Raw genomic sequence first — 22,179 nt, 5'->3', positions numbered from 1 at the left:
CCCTTTAAGGGGATGAAATTCACAACCCCTTTGATTTTTTTATAACTTTTTAACGCTATGCCGTAACATTAACATAAAAAAATATGGGTTGTAAAGCTTGTTCATTATTGGTACTTTTTTGTCTCTTTAGTTTTTTCCTAAAAGATAATAGTTTTAGCGTAAAAAAATAAAATATGCTACATTGTACAGGGTGTCCAAATTTCGATGGGTTTGCAGGGTATCTCAGTTATTATGAAAGATAGAAAGTTGCGGTTTTCGCGAACCTGAGCTACTTTTTTGTGAAACTTACAATGGCGCAAACCAAATTTTCATAGCCCTCTTCGCTTTTAATATACAGGGAGTGTTTGAAATTTCACCTCCTGTATCTCGGCTATCCGGAAACTTAGTAAAAAAGTAAAAACGGATTCTAATAGATTTTTCCACGTGGAATCAAATGGTGTACGTAGAATTTTTCTAGTTATCACGGTTTTTGAGTTATAAACACAACTCAAATACTGAATACTCAACTTCTAAAATACTTAACTCTTTATAACTCAAAAACCGTGATGACTAGAAAAATTCTACGTGCACCATTGGATTCTACGTGAAAAAATCTATTAGAACCTGTTTTTACGTTTCCAGATAGCCGAGATGCAGGAGGTGTCTGAAAATCGTAAATTTTGGAACACTCCCTGTATATCAAAAACGAAGAGGGCTATGAAAAGTTGGTTTGCGCCATTGTAAGTTTCACAAAAAAGTAGCTGAGGTTCGCGAAAGCCGCAACTTTCTATCTTTCATAATAACTGAGATACCCTGCAAACCCATCGAAATTTGGACATCCTGTACTGTAAAGTACTGCTATTATAAAAAAAAATTTTCTTTATAGCTGGCTATGGAAGTTGTGTACTTACTAGGATCTAGTATTAATTAAATAACACCAGTTAATTGTGATTTTCATAAGAAAAACCATAAATAAGATGAATGACTTTCTGAACAAATTATGTTGTTTTAAACAATATTAAAAAATTGATACTCTTGCTTAATAATAACAGTCAAAAATTATTAATAATCATCAACAATAAAGAGGATTCACCGTAAATGAAACTTACAAGTTCTTATAGCCAACTTTTAGAATAATTTTAACAAAACATGGCGGCACATAGCGGTACATGGCACGATATTTTATTTTTTTACACGGAAACTATTAACTGTAAGGAAAATACTAAAGAAAGAGACAAAAAGTATCACTAAAGAATGAGCTTTACAACCCATATTTTTTTTATATTAATATTCCATAGCGTTAAAAAGTTACTACATCCTAGTAAAGTTTCCCGATTAAAAACTGAACCACCCTGTATACCGGGAATTTTATAAACTCGCAATATATGAATGCAATAACCATAGTTACGAAACTACTATGCACTTGCACTGTCTCATCTAACGCTGAATAACAATTAAAACTAGAACTAACACTAGACTTAGAAATAGAAACATTCTGATTTAGCCACACGTCTCTAAAGATGGATAAACCCGAATAATTCTAGTTCTAGGTTTTGTGTTACTTCTAGTGATAGTGCTAGCGCAATACTAGAATTAGCACTAGACCGAGAATTTGAAACATTCGGATTTAGCCGCGCGTCTCTCAAGACGGCTAAACCCGAATGATTCTAGTTCTAGGTCTTGTGTTAGGTCTAAGGATAGTACTAGTGCAATACTAGCGCTAACACTAGACCAAGAACTAGAAACATTCGGATTTAGCCGGACGTCTCTCAAGACGGCTAAACCCAAATGATTCTAGTTCTAGGTCTTGTGTTAATTCTAGTGATAGTGCTAGTGCAATACAACATTCGGATTTAGCCACACCTCTCTCAAGACGGCTAAACCCGAATGATTCTAGTTCTAGGTCTTGTGTTAGTTCTAGTGTTAGTGCTAGTGCAAAACTAGAACTAACACTAGACCTTGAAGTAGAAAGTATCGGGTTTAGCCGTCTTAAGAGACGTGCGGCTAAATCCGAATGTTTCTAGTCCTCGGTCTAGTGTTAGTTCTAATGACAGTACAAGTATACAACTAGAACTAACACTATACCTAGAACTAGAATCATTCGGGTTTAGTCGTCTTTAGAGACGTGTGGCTAAACCCAAATGATTCTTGTTCTAGGTGTATTGTCAATTCTACATAGTAATACTGCTAGTGTTAAACTAGAACTAACACTAGACCTAGAACTAGAAACATTCGGATTTAGCCGCACGTCTCTCAAGACGGCTAAACCCGAATGATTCTTGTTCTAGGTCTAGTGTTAGTTCTAGTTTTAATTGTTGTGCAACGCTAGACCAAGAACTAGAATCATTCGGATTTAACCGTCTTAAGAGACGTGCGGCTAAATCCGAATGTTTCTAGTTCTCGGTCTAGTATTAGTTCTAATGACAGTACAAGTATAAAACTAGAACTAACACTATACCTAGAACTAAAATCACTCGGGTTTAGCCGTCTTTAGAGACGTGTGGCTAACCCCAATTGATTCTTGTTCTAAGTGTATTGTCAATTCTACATAGTAATACTGCTAGTGTTAAACTAGAACTAACACTATACCTAGAACTAAAATCACTCGGGTTTAGCCGTCTTTAGAGACGTGTGGTTAACCCCAATTGATTCTTGTTCTAGGTGTATTGTCAATTCTACATAGTAATACTGCTAGTGTTAAACTAGAACTAACACTAGACCTAGAACTAGAAACATTCGGATTTAGCCGCACGTCTCTCAAGACGGCTAAACCCGAATGATTCTAGTTCTAGGTCTAGTGTTAGTTCTAGTGATAGTGCTAGTGTAAAACTAGAACAAACACTAGTCTGAAGACGCACGGCTAAACCAGATACTTTCTAGTTCTAGGTCTAGTATTAGTTCTAGTTTTAATTCAATACAGATATGCAACACAGTGATCTTATGTTAACTAGCGCTACCTACCACTGTCACTAAAACTAACATTAGACTTAGAACTAGAAACATTCAGACATGTTGGATTGACTGATGTCTATGGAAATATATTTTTGTATATTGCATTTTAAGAAAAATTCACTGTATATCGGTAAATATTTTCTCCTTGAAAAACCTATTTTGTTTACGAAAGCAACGGTAGTGAATCGACGTTAAATTTACGACTCCCGCCGTCGTAAAAATTGGCCTACGTCGTATGCATGTCTGGGGAGGAGTGTGCTCCCATGATAACACTGAGGCGAGCTTTCGTATTTATAGAAATATTTTATGAGGGAAAGTTATTTCTGGGTGCGTTTTACAAGAAAATCTCGCGCGAAAAGAATCGATCGAAAAAGGAAATTCCCATTTCTCTTTGGAAATGTGACAAAGGAAACTGCGAATTGGAAACTTCGTACATATACTCACATCGGTACAATTGAAATTGTTCTGTGCTCGACAGCTGAGGATCACCGAAACGTTCTGTCTCCGATTGAGCCACACCAAAGCAACATCGTGATCTCCATAGAAACTCGCGCTTGTTAGATAGCTTCCATTTTCGACGCTCGACGTCGGTTTCAGCTGTACGGGGAACAAATATTTCGGGGCGCTCAAGTTAACGATCCAGACGGTCACCTCAGGGTTATTACTTTCCACCTTTAAAAAAAAAAATAACAAAGATATAAACACCTTTACACGTAAATGAAAAATATAAAAAAATTGTCACCACAACCTTTCAATTGTTAAATTTAAAAATCGATTTGAGTACAAGATACAAACCGAAACAGTCACGTTAACACTAAATTTATTACTTTCACAAAAGCTCCTTTTACTAACGGATTGAGTAAGCTCGTCACGTGCTTTTGAGGTAGATAGATCGGGTTTAAAAGGTGTGATTGCACGAGTTTACGTGGTCTATAAAATAAGACACCAAAAACACCAAAGAACGTGATATTAATAAATATATGAAATATATATCTGGACCGATATATTGGGTCATTCATAGCCCTTAACTACACGAAAATCGTCGTAAAAGGATTTTCTCACCAGATTCGCGACATCCCTTCGTTGCCTTTATTGATTTTCTTTTGGCAAAAGCCACCTTTTTCAGAAGCCGATAGATATACACAGCGATTTATTGAGTTCAAGAGGAAGTGATCGAGACGCTTTCTCAACTCAAGCTTATAACGGAGATACTGTAAGAAAGATTGTTGTTTATACCTTACTGTTTTAATAAGTAAATTCGTACTTATTCATTTTTTTGGTAAATTCTTAATAAATATTTACGTAACAAGATCATCGGTAAGATTCTAAAAAAAAATCGAGGTTTGTTTCGTTTATGTAAATCATTAATATCTTATGTAAATTTATCGATTAATAAATACTGAAAAGTAAGCTAAAAATACTATCGTGGTTCAGTTTGAGAAATATTTGTACGTTGAAAGTTTTAATGAATTACTTTCCGTCGTTTAGATCATAATTTTAAAACACATTTTTTACCTTTTTCCATTTCAAACAACTTTCTATAAAAAAAATTAAATGGAGTAACAATAACACTCTGATACGTAGTGAATTCTAAAAGTTTCCATTTATCGGCAACAACGTTAAGTCCTCCACCACCTTCACGTTGCCGCCAACACCACCTGACGTAATTTCAAAGTTTCTTCCATCGCCACAAAACGCGGTTAATGCGGTATAAAGCAGTGTAGGCACGTTTTCGTACTCGAACGGCCCAAAAGGCAATTATTACTTGGCCCATTTCTTTATCCCAAGCCTTTCAAACTCTCGCATCGATTAATCCTTAAATATGTAATATAATCCTTCTTTTCGGGGATACTTTATCAATACACGCTCTTGACATCTCTAACAAAAGTTTTTTTGTAATAAAGGGTGTGTTTTTGCCCACGCAAGAACATGTTGTGAAACTTAACGACTTGCTGCGAAATTAAGACTTTACCGAAACGGTTTCGTTTCATTTGTTGGCACTTTACCAAGACTTCAATTTATATGACAACGTCTGGGTTATTTCGTTTTGTACTTCCACTTCCCTTAGCTTATAATAACGAATTTCCCGGGGTTATTGTTGTATTTATTACGACCGGAAGGATTTTAGATGACTACGATAAGATTATGTAAGGAAAATGTATTTTCAGGTCAAAATGGAAATGAAACGATTCAAAGCTGTAATATCTCCAGCAACTCATTATATCAATACAAGACAATGAAGACGGGAGAATACTCATTTATGAAAGATGTTGTACAGGGTGAGTCAGAATACCGGAGATACTAGACACCAAAATATGATGATTTAACGTAATATCTCTTATGTTAATGGTTTTCGAGGCATAGTGTGTTGAAAGTTAAATTCTTATTTCGAAATTTCTTGATAATTTTGAAGGTTTTTGTACTATTAACATAAAATTTGGTAGTTTTATGTTTTCCAGCATGAGAAATACGAATTTGAAACTTGTTTTGTTATTGCTCGTAGAGGGCGCTAGATACACGCTGCTCGTTTGATAAATCAAATCATAAGTTTTTTGGCTAGACAGCTACGACCAATAAGAGCTGCAAATCACAGAGAGCATTCAATTTTACATAAAAAAAGTACTCTTATTGAAATTGTCTAAGGGCCGGTTGTACAATATAGCGATAAACTTCCCGACAGCGTTATCTGGCAGATAAGTTAGTTTGTACTGTATTACAATGTACGGATATTTTTGTCGGTGAGATTATCGGCAGGATAACTTATCGGGTACTCAGCGGTGCCGATAAGACACTTATCCGGCAGATATTTATGGTTACCAAGGTTTTTATATAAAAACTTTGTATGATTACTGCATAGGTTAACCTCTAACATTAAACGTTAACCTTATATGTACGATGTGTCAGTGAACATTTTTTTAAACAATTTATATTGTCAAAGTCATAATTCAAACTTCAAAGAAAGACGTTGGCGTTACCATTCTACGGCATATCAATCACTAGATATGGGGAAAACTACTACCAACCGACTCTTGTTTCGCTGATAGCAATCCTACCGACAAAAACAGTTTGTACAACAGCGAATATCTTTATCCTCCTGATAAGTTTATCGGGCGGATAGATATCAGGTAGATTTATCGGTATATTGTACAACCGGCCCTAAGTCTATCGGTTTTCGAATTGTTTACTTCTAAATGTTTAAGGCCCACTTTTACCATCCTCCTGATTAACTATCTAAAGGATAGTTGCCATGGTTACGGCGGTTTTAAGCACTCTCATTGGCTAAGAGCCAGATTTATCTATCGGATAAATTTTACAAGAGGTAGTAAAAGTGGGCCTAAATGTATTTTTTCTTCTAAAATATTTATTTTTTAACATAAGCAAAGTTGGGTTATTTTTCCGCCTATGTTTCGACAATTGCCTGTTAATTGTCAACATTGATCCAATTTCCGTGTGCAATAATCATTTTTACCAACAATAAAGTTATTACCAATTTGAAAATGCCACGACATAATGATTTTTTTAATAGTGAGAAATCCAGATTTAAGTCCATTGGATTTTTGAAAATGGTCACAATATTCTATTGTTATTGTTATCGATTATTATCGTTACTAATTGCTATTGTTACTGTGTGTTATTGATTTTAAATGTTAACCTTAAAATTACTTTGAAACAATTAAAAGCAGATAACTTGGAAACCAGTAGACTTAGACAATGTAAGCAAGAGTACCTTTTTTGTGCAGAATTGAAAACTCCTTCAGATTTCTGGTTCTAATTCACCATACCTCAACTGACAAAATAGTCATGATTTGATATTTCAAACGTACAGTGTGTATCTAACGCCCTCTACGACTAATCACTAAACAAATATCAAATTCGTATTTCTCATGCTCGAAAACATCTAACTACCAAATTTTATGTTAATAGTACAAAAACCTTCAAAATTATCAAGAAATTTCGAAATAAAAATTTAACTTTCAACACCCTGTGTATTAAAAACCACCGACATTTGTATAAGACATGTTAGGTTAAATCGTCATATTTTGGTGTCTAGTGTCTCTGGTATTCGGATTTCCCATTCTTTCTGACTCACCCTGTATATTGTTGATTTCCTTAAGAACGCCGTTTTCTATAACAAAATCTATAAGAATAAGGAATTCAATTATCTGAATTTAAGCTGTACTGTTACTAAGGTTTGGAATAATGTACTTGAGAGAATAACACAATTATCATGGTGGAAGTTGTGACCATCATTAAATCACAATGAAGTAGAAGCTGAATAAGACTTAGAAGCCGAGTTTTTAATTGCATATATTTCATGGTTTAAATTAACAAGCGAGAAAAAAATTATCACTCGATTACACGTTTAATCCAACATTATCTGAGCTATAAGTCAGTGGTGTACAGGGTGTCCAAATTTCGATGGGTTTGCAGGGTATCTCAGTTATTATGAAAGATAGAAAGTTGCGGCTTTCGCGAACCTGAGCTAGTTTTTTGTGAAACTTACAATGGCGCAAACCAAATTTTCATAGCCCTCTTCGTTTTGATATACAGGGAGTGTTTCAAAATTGAAAAGGGCTATGAAAATTTGGTTTGCGCCATTGTAAGTTTCACAAAAAAGTAGTTCTATCTTTCATAATAACTGAGATACCCTGCAAACCCATTGAAATTTGGACACCTGTACACTAATTTTTGACCAATATCGACTTTTTATATAAAGTTTTGCCAAGATCGACCGAAGGGTTTAAAATCTTTTTTTGCAATTTAAAACTCACCTTCCTTTTTTATCTACTGGCTTCTCCTATCATATCGCACCTTTAACACGAAAGTGATGCACCATAAAAAATCATTTCATTTAACTCATTTATTAATATTTTAAGTTTTAGTACAGATACTGCCGTGACTTTACAATCTTTTTAAAGTTGCGTAGGGCATTTCTCAAACAAGATTCTAAATGAGTATCTGTCAATGCCGTTCGGTATTTAGATTTTATTATTTTCATTTGTGGAAATGCAGTTCAGGTGAAATATGTTGAACCACAACATGAGTACAATATTGGGTACAATTCTCAACACATTTTCGAAAATTTGTATACTTGTTTTCCGATAAATATTTTCAAAAATTTTCTTCAGATGACCTTGCTTTAACATAGATATCGTTTTGCAGTGTTATGATTTCTGATTCTAACTTATGTACGTCTATTTCAAACAAGTTAGACAGTTTTTCTGCAAGTTTTTCTATATTTATATTTTTATTAACCCATTTAGTCCCACGATGCTAAATATATTAAAAAAAAACGATTTTTTATAATTTACCTTAACATAAGATGAAATGAAAAGTATAAAAATGTACACAGATGTTTAAAAAAAAAAATTGTTTTTGAGATATGAGATGGTGCAAAAATGCACCACTAGTAAGATAAATGAACAACAATACACAAAAATTTTGATTATCATTTATTAACTAAGTAATAAATTAGCCATAAATAAATAATAATACTAATACAACATAAAACTAACAAATACCAACTTTAGTATGAAGTTTAAGATAAAAAATATTTATACTTAAATTGTTCAAAAACGCACCAATGGGATGAACGGTATAATCATTTATTGTGATAGTTCGCAAAGCACTCTTCATGTAAATGAACGCTAAACTTACTACACATATATTCACACACTATGTCCATAAACGACTATTTCTAGGGAATTCACCGAATAAATGCGTCTAAACTGGTTTCTGATAATACGAAAGATAATCTCATCAATCATCCCAATGGTATGTTTTTGCACCATTAATGTTTCAAGACATATTTTCAGAATACATATTTTTATTTCGCGTTTCAAGATATATATGAGGAAAATATGCACTAAAAACGTGCAAATGTCAAAATTTTAAAGAATTTTATGCACTAAAGATAGTTTTATTTCTATTGTATATTTTGAACAGAAATCTTCAATAGAAAAGAATTGATGCAAATATGGTTTAAATAGCAAGAATTAAGAAATAATTTGGTATGTATAGCCTAACAACCTTATAGTGTTATCTATCTATCTATGTATCTGTAAAATAATTTTAAAAACGCTGGTGCGTTTTCACACCAGTGGGACTAAATGGGTTAAACGAAAAAGTGATAAAAGGTGCCACATCATCAATTTTTTTTAAATCTTGAAAACAATTGTTAAACTCTGCAATTAGGTTTTTAATTTCATTTTTAAACCTATTTAAATCGATATCGGTAGCAGCAATATTTTTTAATTGAGACGTCATAATGGGAAATGAAGTGAAATTATTATCATTCGTTCTAGATAGCATTTTGTTTAGTTCTTGTTTAAAGGCATTTACAGAATTCATCATGTCAAAAATCGTTTTATTCTGTCCTTGAAGTTCTAAATTCATATCAATCAGCTTACTTGTAATATCTGTCAGAAAAGACAAATCTAAAATCCAAATATCATCTTCCAACAACCTGTATTAATACTGTAATCGTCGCCTCTTGTAATAAGAAATTGTTTAATTTCGTCAATTAAATCGCGAAAACGCTGTAAGAACTTGCCTCTATTTAACCACCTGACCTCAGTATGCATCACAAGTTCAGTACATCCTTCGTGGTCGCTTTCTTCTACGTATAATTTAAAAAACTTGCTTTGTAAACTTTTTGACCGGATAGAATTGCTGATTTTAAAAGCTATGGTCATGATTTCTTGTATATTGAGAATTTTAGAGCATAGAATAATAGTATATTAAAAAACAAGTTTCGTAAGATACGCTTGAAATGCACGAATTCATGTTGAAAAACGAGTGGCGAAGCCACGAGTTTTTTAATGAATGAGTGCTTTAAGTCTTATGAAACATGTTTTTTATGCTATTTTTTGTAATTCGCGTTTTTATCCTTTTTTTTTTAACAAAACTAAAATTAATTTTGACAATGTAGGGAAATAGGTATGTAGCAGTTGGTAACACCGCAACACTTGAAAATAGAAATTTGCATTGGCAATTAGAAATTGTCAAAACACAAAATGTATTCACTTGAAAAAATGTTTCATGTACACCTTCCAAAATAAGAGAAATTGCTCAAAGTTCAATGTCCTCATCATTGTGAACCTTGTATTCGATGTGAAGAACGAGTTTAAATAACTATAGACAAAAATTGTCACATTGACAACTAGAAAAATTAATGACCCAATGTCACCAACTTGAACTGCTTCCATAAAATGTTACTAAAATCTCATTACAGCATCGGATGCTGTAAAGAGTCTCATTACAGCACCCGTTTGAGTACTGTAATAGCTTTCATTACCATCGCGAATTACAAAAATATCTTTATTAGCATAAATCTGAAATATCTATTTCAAACTTATGATTTTGTTGGCGATCGACGTTATGGACACCACTGCTATAAGTCATAATCAACCTCAATATTTATATCAAACCATTTCCCGTATTAAAGTATCGAACTGAATAAAACATGACACGGCACTCTGTATAGACACTATACTGCATCGAGTTGCAATCAGCTTATGATTGCGTTTCGGATGTTGTAATCCGATTATAAAACGCTGTTGTAATATTATTGCAGCATTAATGAGTAAATCCATTTAATCGTCATTAACGGACGCCATTATCGGAAGATTAGAGTTTCGAGTACCCCATTACAGGTAGAAATGCACAACGGTATTAATGTCAACCTTGATTACAATTTTATGAGCGACATATTATTGAAATGGTCAAATATTGATTGCAATTACTTTATATAAGCATGTTTAATATCGATAAATAAAAGAATTAAATAGTATAAAACATTTACCTTTGGATATTTGATGCTTTTAACTTCGGGATACTTCGCCTTTGGGTTCCCACTATCATACCAAGTGTATGTGTACTCTCCAACTTTACTATCGTTAAAAGTAGCATACATTAAATATAATCCATCAGGTGAAAACCATAACGTATGATCAGTTTTTAAAATCTCCGTTTCGTAAATCCAATCAGGTACGCCATTAAAAATATCCTCCCCCCCGGTCGATGTAATCCTACAAACCAAGTCCTTTTGAACTTTAGGTTTGTAGTAAATGTCGTTGTTATGAACGAAGGCTATGGAAGTTCCATTAGTGGACCATGTTGCGTATTTTAAAAACGGCGCGCTATCGTCCAATTCCTTGGGCGAAAGCGGTTTTGTATAACTATCAAGAAAGAAAAGGAAGTCATTAATTAAATCTATTGAGCTTTAGACAGCTTTTGATTGTCGGCAAGTCGTTAACACGAATGCCCGTTAACATGAATTCGTTGTGTGATTTACATACTTGGATTATATTAATCGTTTTCGAATTTCAGACTGCATTATTTTGTGAAACCAACTTGGCGCCATACTTTATGTACCAGACGTAAACTTAAAATCAATTTAACGACGCGACATCGTAAATCGTCCGATCGTAAAAAATTGCACTTTTCATCTTATGTGCACGCTTTTCTGTGATCACCATTTCATTAAGTTTTAATATCGCGGACGTATTTTTGGCCAAAAGAACCTAATATAACCCGAGATTTGACTTCAAAAGCATATCATATCAAATATAACGTACAAACACGAATGTATCGTATGTGCAACGATATAAAGGATAAAATTGTGGGATATGCGACGTACATTTTAAGATTTATCTTCATCCAACGTAAACTACGAAATTCATTTGGGCTGGTTTATGTGTAATCATCATCGTAAATTTCAAGAGAAATATTTATATTTGAGTATAGTTACATCTGGACATTCTAAATATCTTAATAGTGCAATAAAAACAGAATAAATTTGAGTTTAAATCCACAAATTAAATCTACTTTTAAAAGAATTGTAACAATAATTTCTAAGCGAGAGAAGTGTTTGAATTTACTAAGCATTCTGCAGGTAAAGCTGTATAAAGTACTGCAATTAGTTGCATATGGAAACCCTAAATGTGAAACTACACCAAACCACAGTCAAAGTGTTACCGCGACTGGATTAGTGGCTAAATGGGGGAAGCCCAAAAGTGTTAAATGTTGGGCAATAACCGGAACGAAACTTTTGATACAATTCTCTCTTAAGTGAATTATGAGTTCGTGAACTTTTATTTTTACGCATATCAACAGATTATTTATTATCTACAATGTATCTGGCTACAATAGTATAATATTTTAGATACTTGAAATTTTGGCTTCCTCCCAAATATAATTTTTTTATTGTTTAAACCAGTTAAGTACAATCGTTTGGCAATGAATTACTTTAGTTCAAATTTATTATCTTAGATCAAAGAAAATTTATTTCGACTCCTAAAGATTAATCTTACTTGTGATGTTTAAATAAAGTGATCCGTTACTTACCCAGAAGATACTTCTAAAATGTAATATTGGGCGAACGTTGAATAATCGAAATTGTGCCTCAGATCGGTTATTAATAGAACGAATTTTAAGTCCCTGGACGTCCTGAAATCGACCACGTTGTATTGTCTCTGAAATAGAAAACCGAAATTTGTTCTAATTCTAACGATTACGGTGGCCGTATTTTCGTGGCACCAAGACAAATCAAAACAAGTTGTTAGCGCCTACATTATTGAAACTCACGAAGGTTGTATTTGTCAGAAACGTCGATGTCGTGAGATTCTCCGCATTGTAAATGCTGATACCGCCAAATATATCTCTGTAGACAAATTCTGTATCTGAAACAAATTATTTAATATAAATAAATATATTAATTCATTATTTTGTGATAAGGTGTGAAAAGAGGACTTAACCCTTATAATATCAGATTTTTTTTCCTATGGTATCAATATCCTTTTGTAGGACATGATAATAAAGACGCATTGCTAAACCCGAAACTTTCTCGTTCTTGGTTTAGTTCTACTTTTACTTCAATGAAAAATATACAACAATCTAACGCTCAATAACAACTAAAAGTACAACTAATACTAGCACTGGAACTAACACTAGTTCTAGACCTAGAAACATTCGGTTTTAGCCGTCTTAAGAGACATACAGCTACACCTGAATGTTTCTAGTTCTAAGTCTAGTGTTAGTTCTATAGGGTGTCTCAATAAGAATGCCCGATTTAATTTAGCAATAAAACGCATAGTTTTTGAGCGAGTGGTGATATTTTTACTGCATTATAAAGCACACATGTTCCGATTATGCATGAAATAAAATATCCGGTAAATGACTCCCGCGGCTTTGCACACAGATCCTTGCTTTTTTTCATGAAATTTTCGATGATGTTTCTGCAGAGTTGCGATTCTAACTCACCGATGACGCGTTTTATCTCGTCCTTGAGCTCGGGAATAGTCCGTGGCGCATTAGCATAGACGTGAGATTTCACAAAACCCCAGAGGAAGAAGTCGCACGGTGTCAAATCGCACGATCTCGGTGGCCAGTTGAAGATGATTCACTTCATTTTGCTCCATCAATCATTGAACAAATTGGCGGCGCTGGGAGTGGTCTGTTGGTTTGAGCTCCTGGGTCAGCTGAACCTTGTAGGGATGAAGATGGAGGTTCTTCGTGAGAATTCGCTGCGTGGTGCTTCTCGAAATTTGAAGTTGCGGTGAACGATGCCGAATTGATGTTTCCGAATTTTTGACGATACTCTCGTTTACAGCAGCGATGTTTTTGCGAGATCGGCGGTCCATGCTATCCATAATCGACCCGGTCTCTTAAAATTTATTGATTACTCTTCGAATTGTTGACACATTTGGTACACTTCCACGACGTAAAATACCGCGAAGTTTGCGAGCGGTTTCGGCGTAACTTTCACCATATTTGTAATGGGTTTTCACAATGATAACGCGTTGTTCCTTTCTATAGCGCCCCATTATTAATAATCGGAGCAATCGTAAATGACAGCTGTCAAATTGCAGGGCTCCCACTTGCACATAAAAAAAATGGCACCAAATTTAAATCGGGCACTTTTATTGAGACACCTTTAGTTTTAATTGTGATTCAGTGTTAGGTTGTTGTATATTTTTATTGAACTAACACTAGATCTAGAACTAGAAAGATTGGTTTACCAGTACGTGTCTTAAGACGGCTGAACCCTAATGTTTTTAGCATTGTACTTAGTTTCAACCATTGTGTACTCATAAAACGTGGCGATTTTTAGTGCTTTGTACGGTGGGTCCCTATAAAACGGTGAGCGGTCGACCGCTCATTGAAGAAACTCGAAAGAGAAGCAAACAGAATATTTGGAGATGATTGGAGTGATGACGAAGAAGATCCATTTCATTGCGAAGATTCGTCAGATGAAAATTATAGTCCCACAGACAGCGACATAGAGTCTAACATATCTACTAACCACTGCTCTAGTGATGATGAAATGGCGGCACATCAAATAAACCATGACGATGAGATTGTCCAGGAAAGTAATGAGATACTTGAAAGTGAAAACGTGGCTACTGCTTCAGATTTTTAATTTACTCCAAGATTTCCCATTCCCCATAATGTACTAATGTAATGGAAATCGACGTATTCTTGTAGATTTCCCCAAGAAGTCTATTTATTCGAATTGCTGAATACACTAACGCCAGATTGAAAATATTTCAGGAAGATATCAAGAAAAAGAGAGTAGAAACAGATTATCATGAAATAATGATTGTAGTAGGTGTATCCTTCATAATGTGCTACAATCGTGTGTCAGGATTCAACAACTACTGGTCTAATAATGAATCATTGGGCAACAGCGCAATAAAAAAAGCAATATCCAGAGGTCGTTGTAAATTATTATCCAAAATGTACTTCAACGATCCAGAAAAGCTTAACAGTTCGGGAGAGATATATTATATCAAAGAAGTAGCCAACTGCCTAAAATCCACCTTTACTAAATATCGTTCTGCCTCTACTTTTCAAAGTATTGACGAATTAATGACGAAATTCAAAGGACGATCTTCGCTCAAGCAATACTTACCAATGAAACCAAACAAACGAGGCATAAAGGTTTGGGTACGCTCCGATTCACTCACAGGATATGTTTATGATCTAAATATTTATGCTGGTAAAGAAATGGATGTCTATGAAGAGACATAAAAGAGTTGTTTTCAAATTGTCAGGCACAATCAAATGCACAAATGTAGTATTGACATTTGATAGGTTTTTTTTTTCGTTCACTTACTTGAACTTTGATGCGAAATCGTAAAAATTGTCCTAAGTTTTCTGGAAAACTAGAACGAGGAGAAAATCAATTTCAGTTTGCAAATGGCACAATTGTCTGCAGATGGAAAGACACAAAGATGTACTAGCAATTAGTAATTGCTTCACTGATGGAACGAAGAAAGAATTCCAGTATCCAACAATGCTGAAGTTTTACAATGAACACATGGGAGGAGTGGATCTAACAGATCAAATTGTTGGGTTATACGATTTTGATCGGAGATCCAATAAGTGGTGGAAAAAAGTTTTTTTCAAACTACTCATGATGGCTGCAAGGAATGCTCATAAACAAAACGTCATTCCTACCATACCTAAATACAATAGGAGATTTGATTGCGTTAGGCAGAAATGGTGCCAATGTAAAAAGAAGATCCGCAAAATCATTGAGCCTATCTTGTAAAAAGAAACCTACACTCTGAACGTGGAAGATCATTTACCCATTGAGAGCTCTACCAGACGTCGTTGTTCGGGATGCATACAACAGCAAATTGAAACTAGAAGCAAAACTCTGTGTCAAATGTGTAATATATCATTATGCAAAACATGGTTCGCTCCATACCATCTGTAATAATGCGAATTACGTGTTTTTCTGTATGAATAAAATTATTTTCAAGTCTATTGGGTTTATGTGTCCCACCCGATGTGTCTAGTGGGACGAATGTGTCCCGGTCCTTATCGCATGAAGGGCATAATCTAAAAAATTAAATGCAAAATAAATCCGACTCCAAAGGGTTAAGACGGATGAACCCTAATGTTTCTAATTCTAAGTCTAGTGTTCTAGTGCTAGAACTAAAACTAACACTAGACCTAGAACTAGAAAGTTTCTGGTTTCTGGCTAAACCGGAATGTTTCTAGTTCTAGGTCTAGTGTTACATTACATTACATTACATAGAATACATATCGGGTAGGCGGACCAACCAACCTTGCACCGCGACCCTAAGGATCTATTGTACCCCGATAGATATCGTTATCAAATTTCACCGTGCAGTCCAATGCTCTTAACGAACATTAATACCTTGCTCGGCGAAATGCCATTCAGATCTTTTAAGGAGATAAATTGCGATCCAAAAATCGAGAATCTGATACGGTTAACGGCAGGGCAGTGGCATAAAACATGCTCAACCGTCTCTGCTTCCTCCGCACATAGTCGGCATTCAACATCGTCGGCTAAACCCAAGAAGTTGAGGCGTGCTTTTAATCGGCAGGGCCCAGTAAAAACATCCATTAGAACTTTATTGCTACTACGGGCAAGTCCTAAAATATTCTCGGGTTTGACAGTGGCGATGTTAATAAACACCTTAGCATGTCTCATTCCAGGAGAACTGGTCCACAGTAGGCGAAGTCTCTCTTCAGCCCACAGTCCAATCCTATATTTGGCCATCGCAAATGATACACCAACTGCTGGTTCCGGCCCCACAAACGCTTCAGCGCTGCCATCTCGTGCTAGCTTATCTGCCGCTTCATTGCCAGCAACTCCAGAGTGACCCGGGACCCAGATCAGAGAGACTCTGTTATCACAACTCAGTGTGTTTAATGTTCTCTTACAATCATTAACCAGAGCCGACACCGATTTCACGGCTTGCAGCGCCTGGAGAGCGGCTTGACTGTCTGAGAAAATTCGTACTGTCATGTTCTTCACCCCTCTTTCAAGAAGGATTTTAGCACCCATGTCAGTAGCAAATACTTCCGCCTGGAATACAGTACAGTACGTACTCAGGCTGTAGGCTTGCTTAATTCGAGGTGTGTGGCAGTATACTCCTGCTCCTACCCCTTCAGGCGTTTTTGATCCATCTGTGCATAAGCAAATGTCTGCCCGAACCAGAGAATTTTCATTTTCGATCCAGGACTGCCGCTCAGGCAGTACAATCTGGTATCGAGCATTAATCACTGATAGTGATACCGCCAAATCTGACGGCATTGATAGCACAGTATCAGTGCTTATAATGTCTTCCGCAGCCCATTGGTAGAACATGTCGGAACAGTTTTGAGCATATTGCTTAAATCTGTAAATGGTTGTTCTAGCCACTTTCTCTATATGCAAATGCAGAGGAGATAGGCCAAGCAGAACCTCCATTGCTAGAGTTGGCGTTGTGCCTATCGCACCAGAGTTTCTTGGATAGTTGTGCGGATTAGTCCATCCAACTTTCGCTTCCTGGTGAAGGGCACAACAATTGTCTTTTGCGGGTTTATTGAGAGGTTCTCTCCCTTACACCAAGCGCAAATGGTATCTAGGATCACCTAGAGGACTTTAGATATCCTCGGCAAACAGGTTTCTTTGACCATAACGACAATGTCATCAGCATAAGCTTGTATTTCCACACCAACGGCTTCGACTATCGCAATCAGATCGTCAACTAGGAGGGACCAAAGCAGGGGAGATAACACCCCTCCCTGCGGGCAGCCACCTCCCGGCCTGAAGCGTATCGTATCACCGTGGAGTGAAGTAGAAACTATTCTACTATCTAGCATATTGCGGATCCAACCCGCTATAGTTGCTTCCACTCCCCTGTCAAGAGCAGCTCTTTCAAGAGATTGTGGTATTGCGTTGTTGAACGCTCCCTCTATATCCAGAAACGCACAAACCAAGATTTCTTTAAGGTCTAGTGTTAGTTCTAGTTCTAATTGCGATTCAGTGCTAGGTTGTTGTATATTTTTATTGAACTAACACTAGACCTAAAACTACAAAGATTCGGATTTAGTTGTACGTCTCTTAAGACGACTGAACCCTAATGTTGCTAATTCTAAGTTTAATGTTAGTTCGATAAAAATATACAACAACCTAACACTAAATCACAATTAAAACTAGAACTAACACTAGACCTAGAACTAGAAAATTTCGGGTTCAGAACAGATGACGGTTAAACTTGAATGTTTCTAGTTCTAGTGTTAGTTTTAGTTTTACACTAGTACTGTTACTATGTAAAACTAACACTATGCCTAGAACTAGAATCATTTGGGTTTAGCCACGCGTCTCTAAAGACGGCTAAATCAGAATGATTCTAGTTCTAGGTCTTGTGTTAGTTCTAGTTTTACACTTGTATTGTTACTAGAACTAACATTAGAACTAGAAACGTTCGGCTTTAGCCGTCTTAAGAGACGTACGGCTAAATCTGAATATTTCTAGTTCTAAATCTAGTGTTAGTTCTACTTTTAATTCAATAAAAGTATACAACAATCTAGTGCTGAATAACAATTAAAACTAGAACTACCGTCCTTGATTTATACACCAAATAGACAACTCGGGGAATACCCTGAATTTATCTAGGAACATGGAATAGAGCAACTAGAGAATAATCCGAGTTGGATTCTATCTCTGTTACTTTAGTAAAACTGTTGAAAAGGCAGCCTCAATAAGTAAGAAAAATTAAAAGTGCAAAATGGAAATCGATATTGAGTTTATTTATTACGGTTAATGTCAATAGTATACTAAGAGTTTCATATAGTGTAGTCGTAACTAAAGACACTATTGACTAAAGCTATGTACAACTCAACCTCTCTAAAGCCTTGACGATTGTGAACTCCAGCTGTAAGTTAAATATAAGTTGGTTGTCAAACATTCATTCATTCATTGCTATTGAGTGTTATATTACTCAAAAATAGTTTACAGAGAGCATAAATTTAAATGTGAAGAGACATTTATTGTAATTGTAAAGACGTTCTCTTTTATTCGTGCAAAATTGAGATATTTGTAACTTTGAGTAGCGTAGTTATGAAATGAAAGACTTTGATGTAATCGACTCTATGATTATAAAAAATTTTTTTTAATTAAAAGATTTCAAGATCAGGTTATAAACCTACTCTGAAACATTAAAAGAAAATTTATAAACACTCCCGTTTTATTTTTAGAACACTGTTAAAAGTCTTTAAAAATCGTGTATATCAAAAATGTTTATAAAGAAAGTGTTTTCTATAAAATAACTTATTGTTAAGAAATTGGTTTTCAATTTAAATCTTTTGAATATGTCGCCTTTATTATGGACGTAGTATACTACATCGATTGGGGAAACGACGTCGACGCCGCTTTTGTCCTGAACATAATTTGAAACCCGTCTAATGGACTCACGGCTCAGCCGCACCCTCGTGTTTTAATGGGACGACCAAAGCGGTTGAATCTGTTCTCAGAATTGAATCATTAATAACTCCTATTAAAAGAACGGTAATTTTCGGTGTTATTCCGTACCTGACGAAAACACGAAAAGTGGTACTATTTCGGTCGGGGAAGTTTATTATCATTATTTGAGCGACGTTGTTTTTGTGGTTGAAATTTTCTCTTAGATATCGGTAGTCAGCGAAGTAAATAGTAATCGGAATCCGTCGCGACGCAAAAGGAGGTTAGTGTCTCCCTGGAGACTCCTCCGTTGGTCCGTATAAACGACGTAGCCGGCAATTAGTAATAGAAGACTGATTTGATGGATTTACCGGGAGCGATTCTGCACGGTTTTAAAAGCGGATTTGACCGGAATTAAATTCCCTAAGTCCCTTGAAATAGATGGAAGAGGGCACTTCCTTTTTTTGGGGGAAAAGTCGTTGTGTACATATAAAGTGGGCTCTATAGACAGAGCTTTTATCGCCACTTCAAAGTGTTTCGACAAGCTTTGAAGCGAAAGAGGAATTCTGAAATTGTACAAATTTGAGTTAAAACTGAAATTAATAAAATAGTACTAAACTTTTGGACACTTTTGAAAATTTTAAAGGAGAAATTCTAGATGACAATTAATATTAATCCTTTAATTAAAATCCCACATCAAAATCCAATTAAGATTGTCAGGTGATGTAGAAATGGGGACGAGATCTGGGGGAACATTTTGAATAATTGCCAAAACGAAGTTAATGTAGCTTTTGGAATTTCTAATTTAAATAATTCTTCTTATTTAAATCACTTATTAATGACTGCCTAGTTTAATATAATTTAATCTTTAATTAAGTTTTCTGATTTATTGTGGGTCATAATTTATTAATGTATTTAATAAACACTATAAATATACATGGTTTATATAATTTTATGGAATAATAATATAATTAACGTTGAGCTTATTCACAAAACATTGTATATTTATCATTTAAAATGTATTTTGTCACAGAGGACCGAATTTCAATTAGCTATAAATTATTTAAATATTAATTATTTGTTGAATAAAGTAACTTAATTAGCTCAATTTATGCAAATTTTCTAATAACATATAGAAATAAATCACCCATAATAATCTAGTTACATAATCTTAGCGATTAATTCAATAATTAACAGTTTAACCCTGTCAGAACGCCACCAAGAACATGTGTCGCGAATCCCTTCACAAATCACCAACTCACCATGATCGATAACCATTCGCAGAAACAGTTTCCATGGTAACACGTCACCACAAGTGGTCGGGAATTTGATTATGTTTATCCGAGGGACTTGGAAAGGACCTCACGTAATGGATTAGCGTCATTCTGATCATCATTATCATCAAGCATCGAAGCCTGTTCGCTTAGAGATTTTAATTAAGTTGAGACCAGCCAATTGAATTTGCGGTTTATTGACTTTGTTTTCGAATCCGACATATATATTTGTGCTGGTAAACGTTGGAGAATTTCCATACTCATTTGATAAATACTGGAATCGATCGTAATATAAATTTGCTTTTGAATTTCGATAGTTTGTTATTAATTGGATAGATAAATTTTGGATTATAAAATATTAAACAGGTTTCCGGAATAATATACAACAGAAAGATTTCTCAAAGAGAGCCGGATTTGTGGTAAACCGGCAAAGGGTTTTATGATGAACTGGCGCATAACTTAAATATAATGAGCAAAGCTCGAGTGCGATACTTTTAGTTAAAACGACATGCGATAATAATGTATGAATAAATTTTTAATTTTCTTCCTCAACTAATTAATTAATTGTATTCATGAATCAATAATAAAGTACAACTTTTTTTGAGCTTCCAAAATGACGCAAGCTTTAAATTACAATAAGGGACATTAGACTTTGGGATTAATTGGCACGATATCGAGTTGAATTACTTTGTACTTGAGTTACTTTGGGGTTTGTTTAACTTTTTTTGGAGCTGGATTACATTGTGATTAGGTTAGCTTATTTTGGAATTGGGTTCGTTATTTTGGGGTTGTATTGGTTTATGTTTACCAATCTAATTTTTTGCAATTATGTTTGCAATTTTAAATTAAAATAGGCTTTGAGGTTGAGTTGCTTTGTCCTTGATCAGTTAAATTCTTTAAGGTTGGATTTAATTTATTTTACAGTTTGGATACTAATTTACCTTGCTAATATATATTTTTTTTATTTGCAGTGAAGTTAATTTGCTTAAAGTTAGATTCTATTTTGGGTTTGATGCAGTTTAGCAATATTTTGAATAATAACGGTAGAATTTAATGTTATACAGGGTGTTCCGGTGACTCGGGACATAAAATTAATCTCATATACTAGAGCAAAAATGATGACATTTCGTGAAAAAAAATTATTATAAAAGTCTTCAAATGGTCAAGATATGGGCCATCAAAGTTCAGAAGTTTTAACACATTTTTCTAAATATTTTCAATACCATTTATGGTAGATCGTTGAAATTTGGTACAGGGTAAAGAAAATATCAAGCCAAATCATTGAACCAATTTTGACTTTGATCGGGCGGCGGCTACCATGCTATACACTATGTCCCTAAAAATTTGTTTGCTCAGAACTTTTTTGTTCGCTCGTAACCCTACATTTATTTTTGTACTTTTTAATAGAAAATTTATTTTAGAGACTTTTATCACTCTTTGAAAATTTTGATAACATTGACCGTTTTCGAGTTATACGCGAAAATATTAAGCTTCGATTTCAATGGTAACACTAAAAAATAAAAATCTTCGAAAAAGTCAAGGTTGGCCATGGCAATTAAAAAAACAAATTGAGCTGTCAACTTGCTTATGTCATTTAAACACAAATGATAGTTTTTGTTAGTTAAGTTTTTATTAATTTTAAGTGTTCAAAATGGAGAGTTACACATTTAGTGAACAAACTGACATGATTTTGACATTAGGGGAATATCATGGAAACGCCGCAGCAGCCGCTAAGCATTATCGGGAGAAATTTCCGAATCGCAGAGCCCA

At 34.8% G+C, this 22,179-nt stretch overlaps 1 protein-coding gene across 9 annotated transcripts in view; it reads right to left on the bottom strand.

The window, feature by feature from the left end:
* The window catches only part of LOC111423653 (inactive dipeptidyl peptidase 10), a 149,038-nt gene that overhangs the window by 8,889 nt on the left and 117,970 nt on the right, over nt 1-22,179 (bottom strand). For 5 of the 9 annotated variants that reach the window (XM_071197428.1, XM_071197427.1, XM_071197432.1 and 2 more), the window contains 4 exons: nt 12,505-12,614; nt 12,280-12,407; nt 10,736-11,111; nt 3,376-3,603 (listed from right to left, as the gene is read on the bottom strand). In XM_071197428.1, coding sequence (XP_071053529.1) covers nt 3,376-3,603; nt 10,736-11,111; nt 12,280-12,407; nt 12,505-12,614 — 842 coding nt within the window. The remainder of the gene's footprint in view (nt 1-3,375; nt 3,604-10,735; nt 11,112-12,279; nt 12,408-12,504; nt 12,615-22,179) is intronic. The other 4 variants (XM_071197433.1, XM_071197430.1, XM_071197426.1 and 1 more) reach the window with 1 other exon arrangement.

Source organism: Onthophagus taurus, chromosome 7 (assembly GCF_036711975.1).
Source record: "Onthophagus taurus isolate NC chromosome 7, IU_Otau_3.0, whole genome shotgun sequence".
Classification (NCBI taxonomy): domain Eukaryota; kingdom Metazoa; phylum Arthropoda; class Insecta; order Coleoptera; family Scarabaeidae; genus Onthophagus; species Onthophagus taurus.
This window is presented reverse-complemented; position numbering and strand designations above follow the sequence as displayed.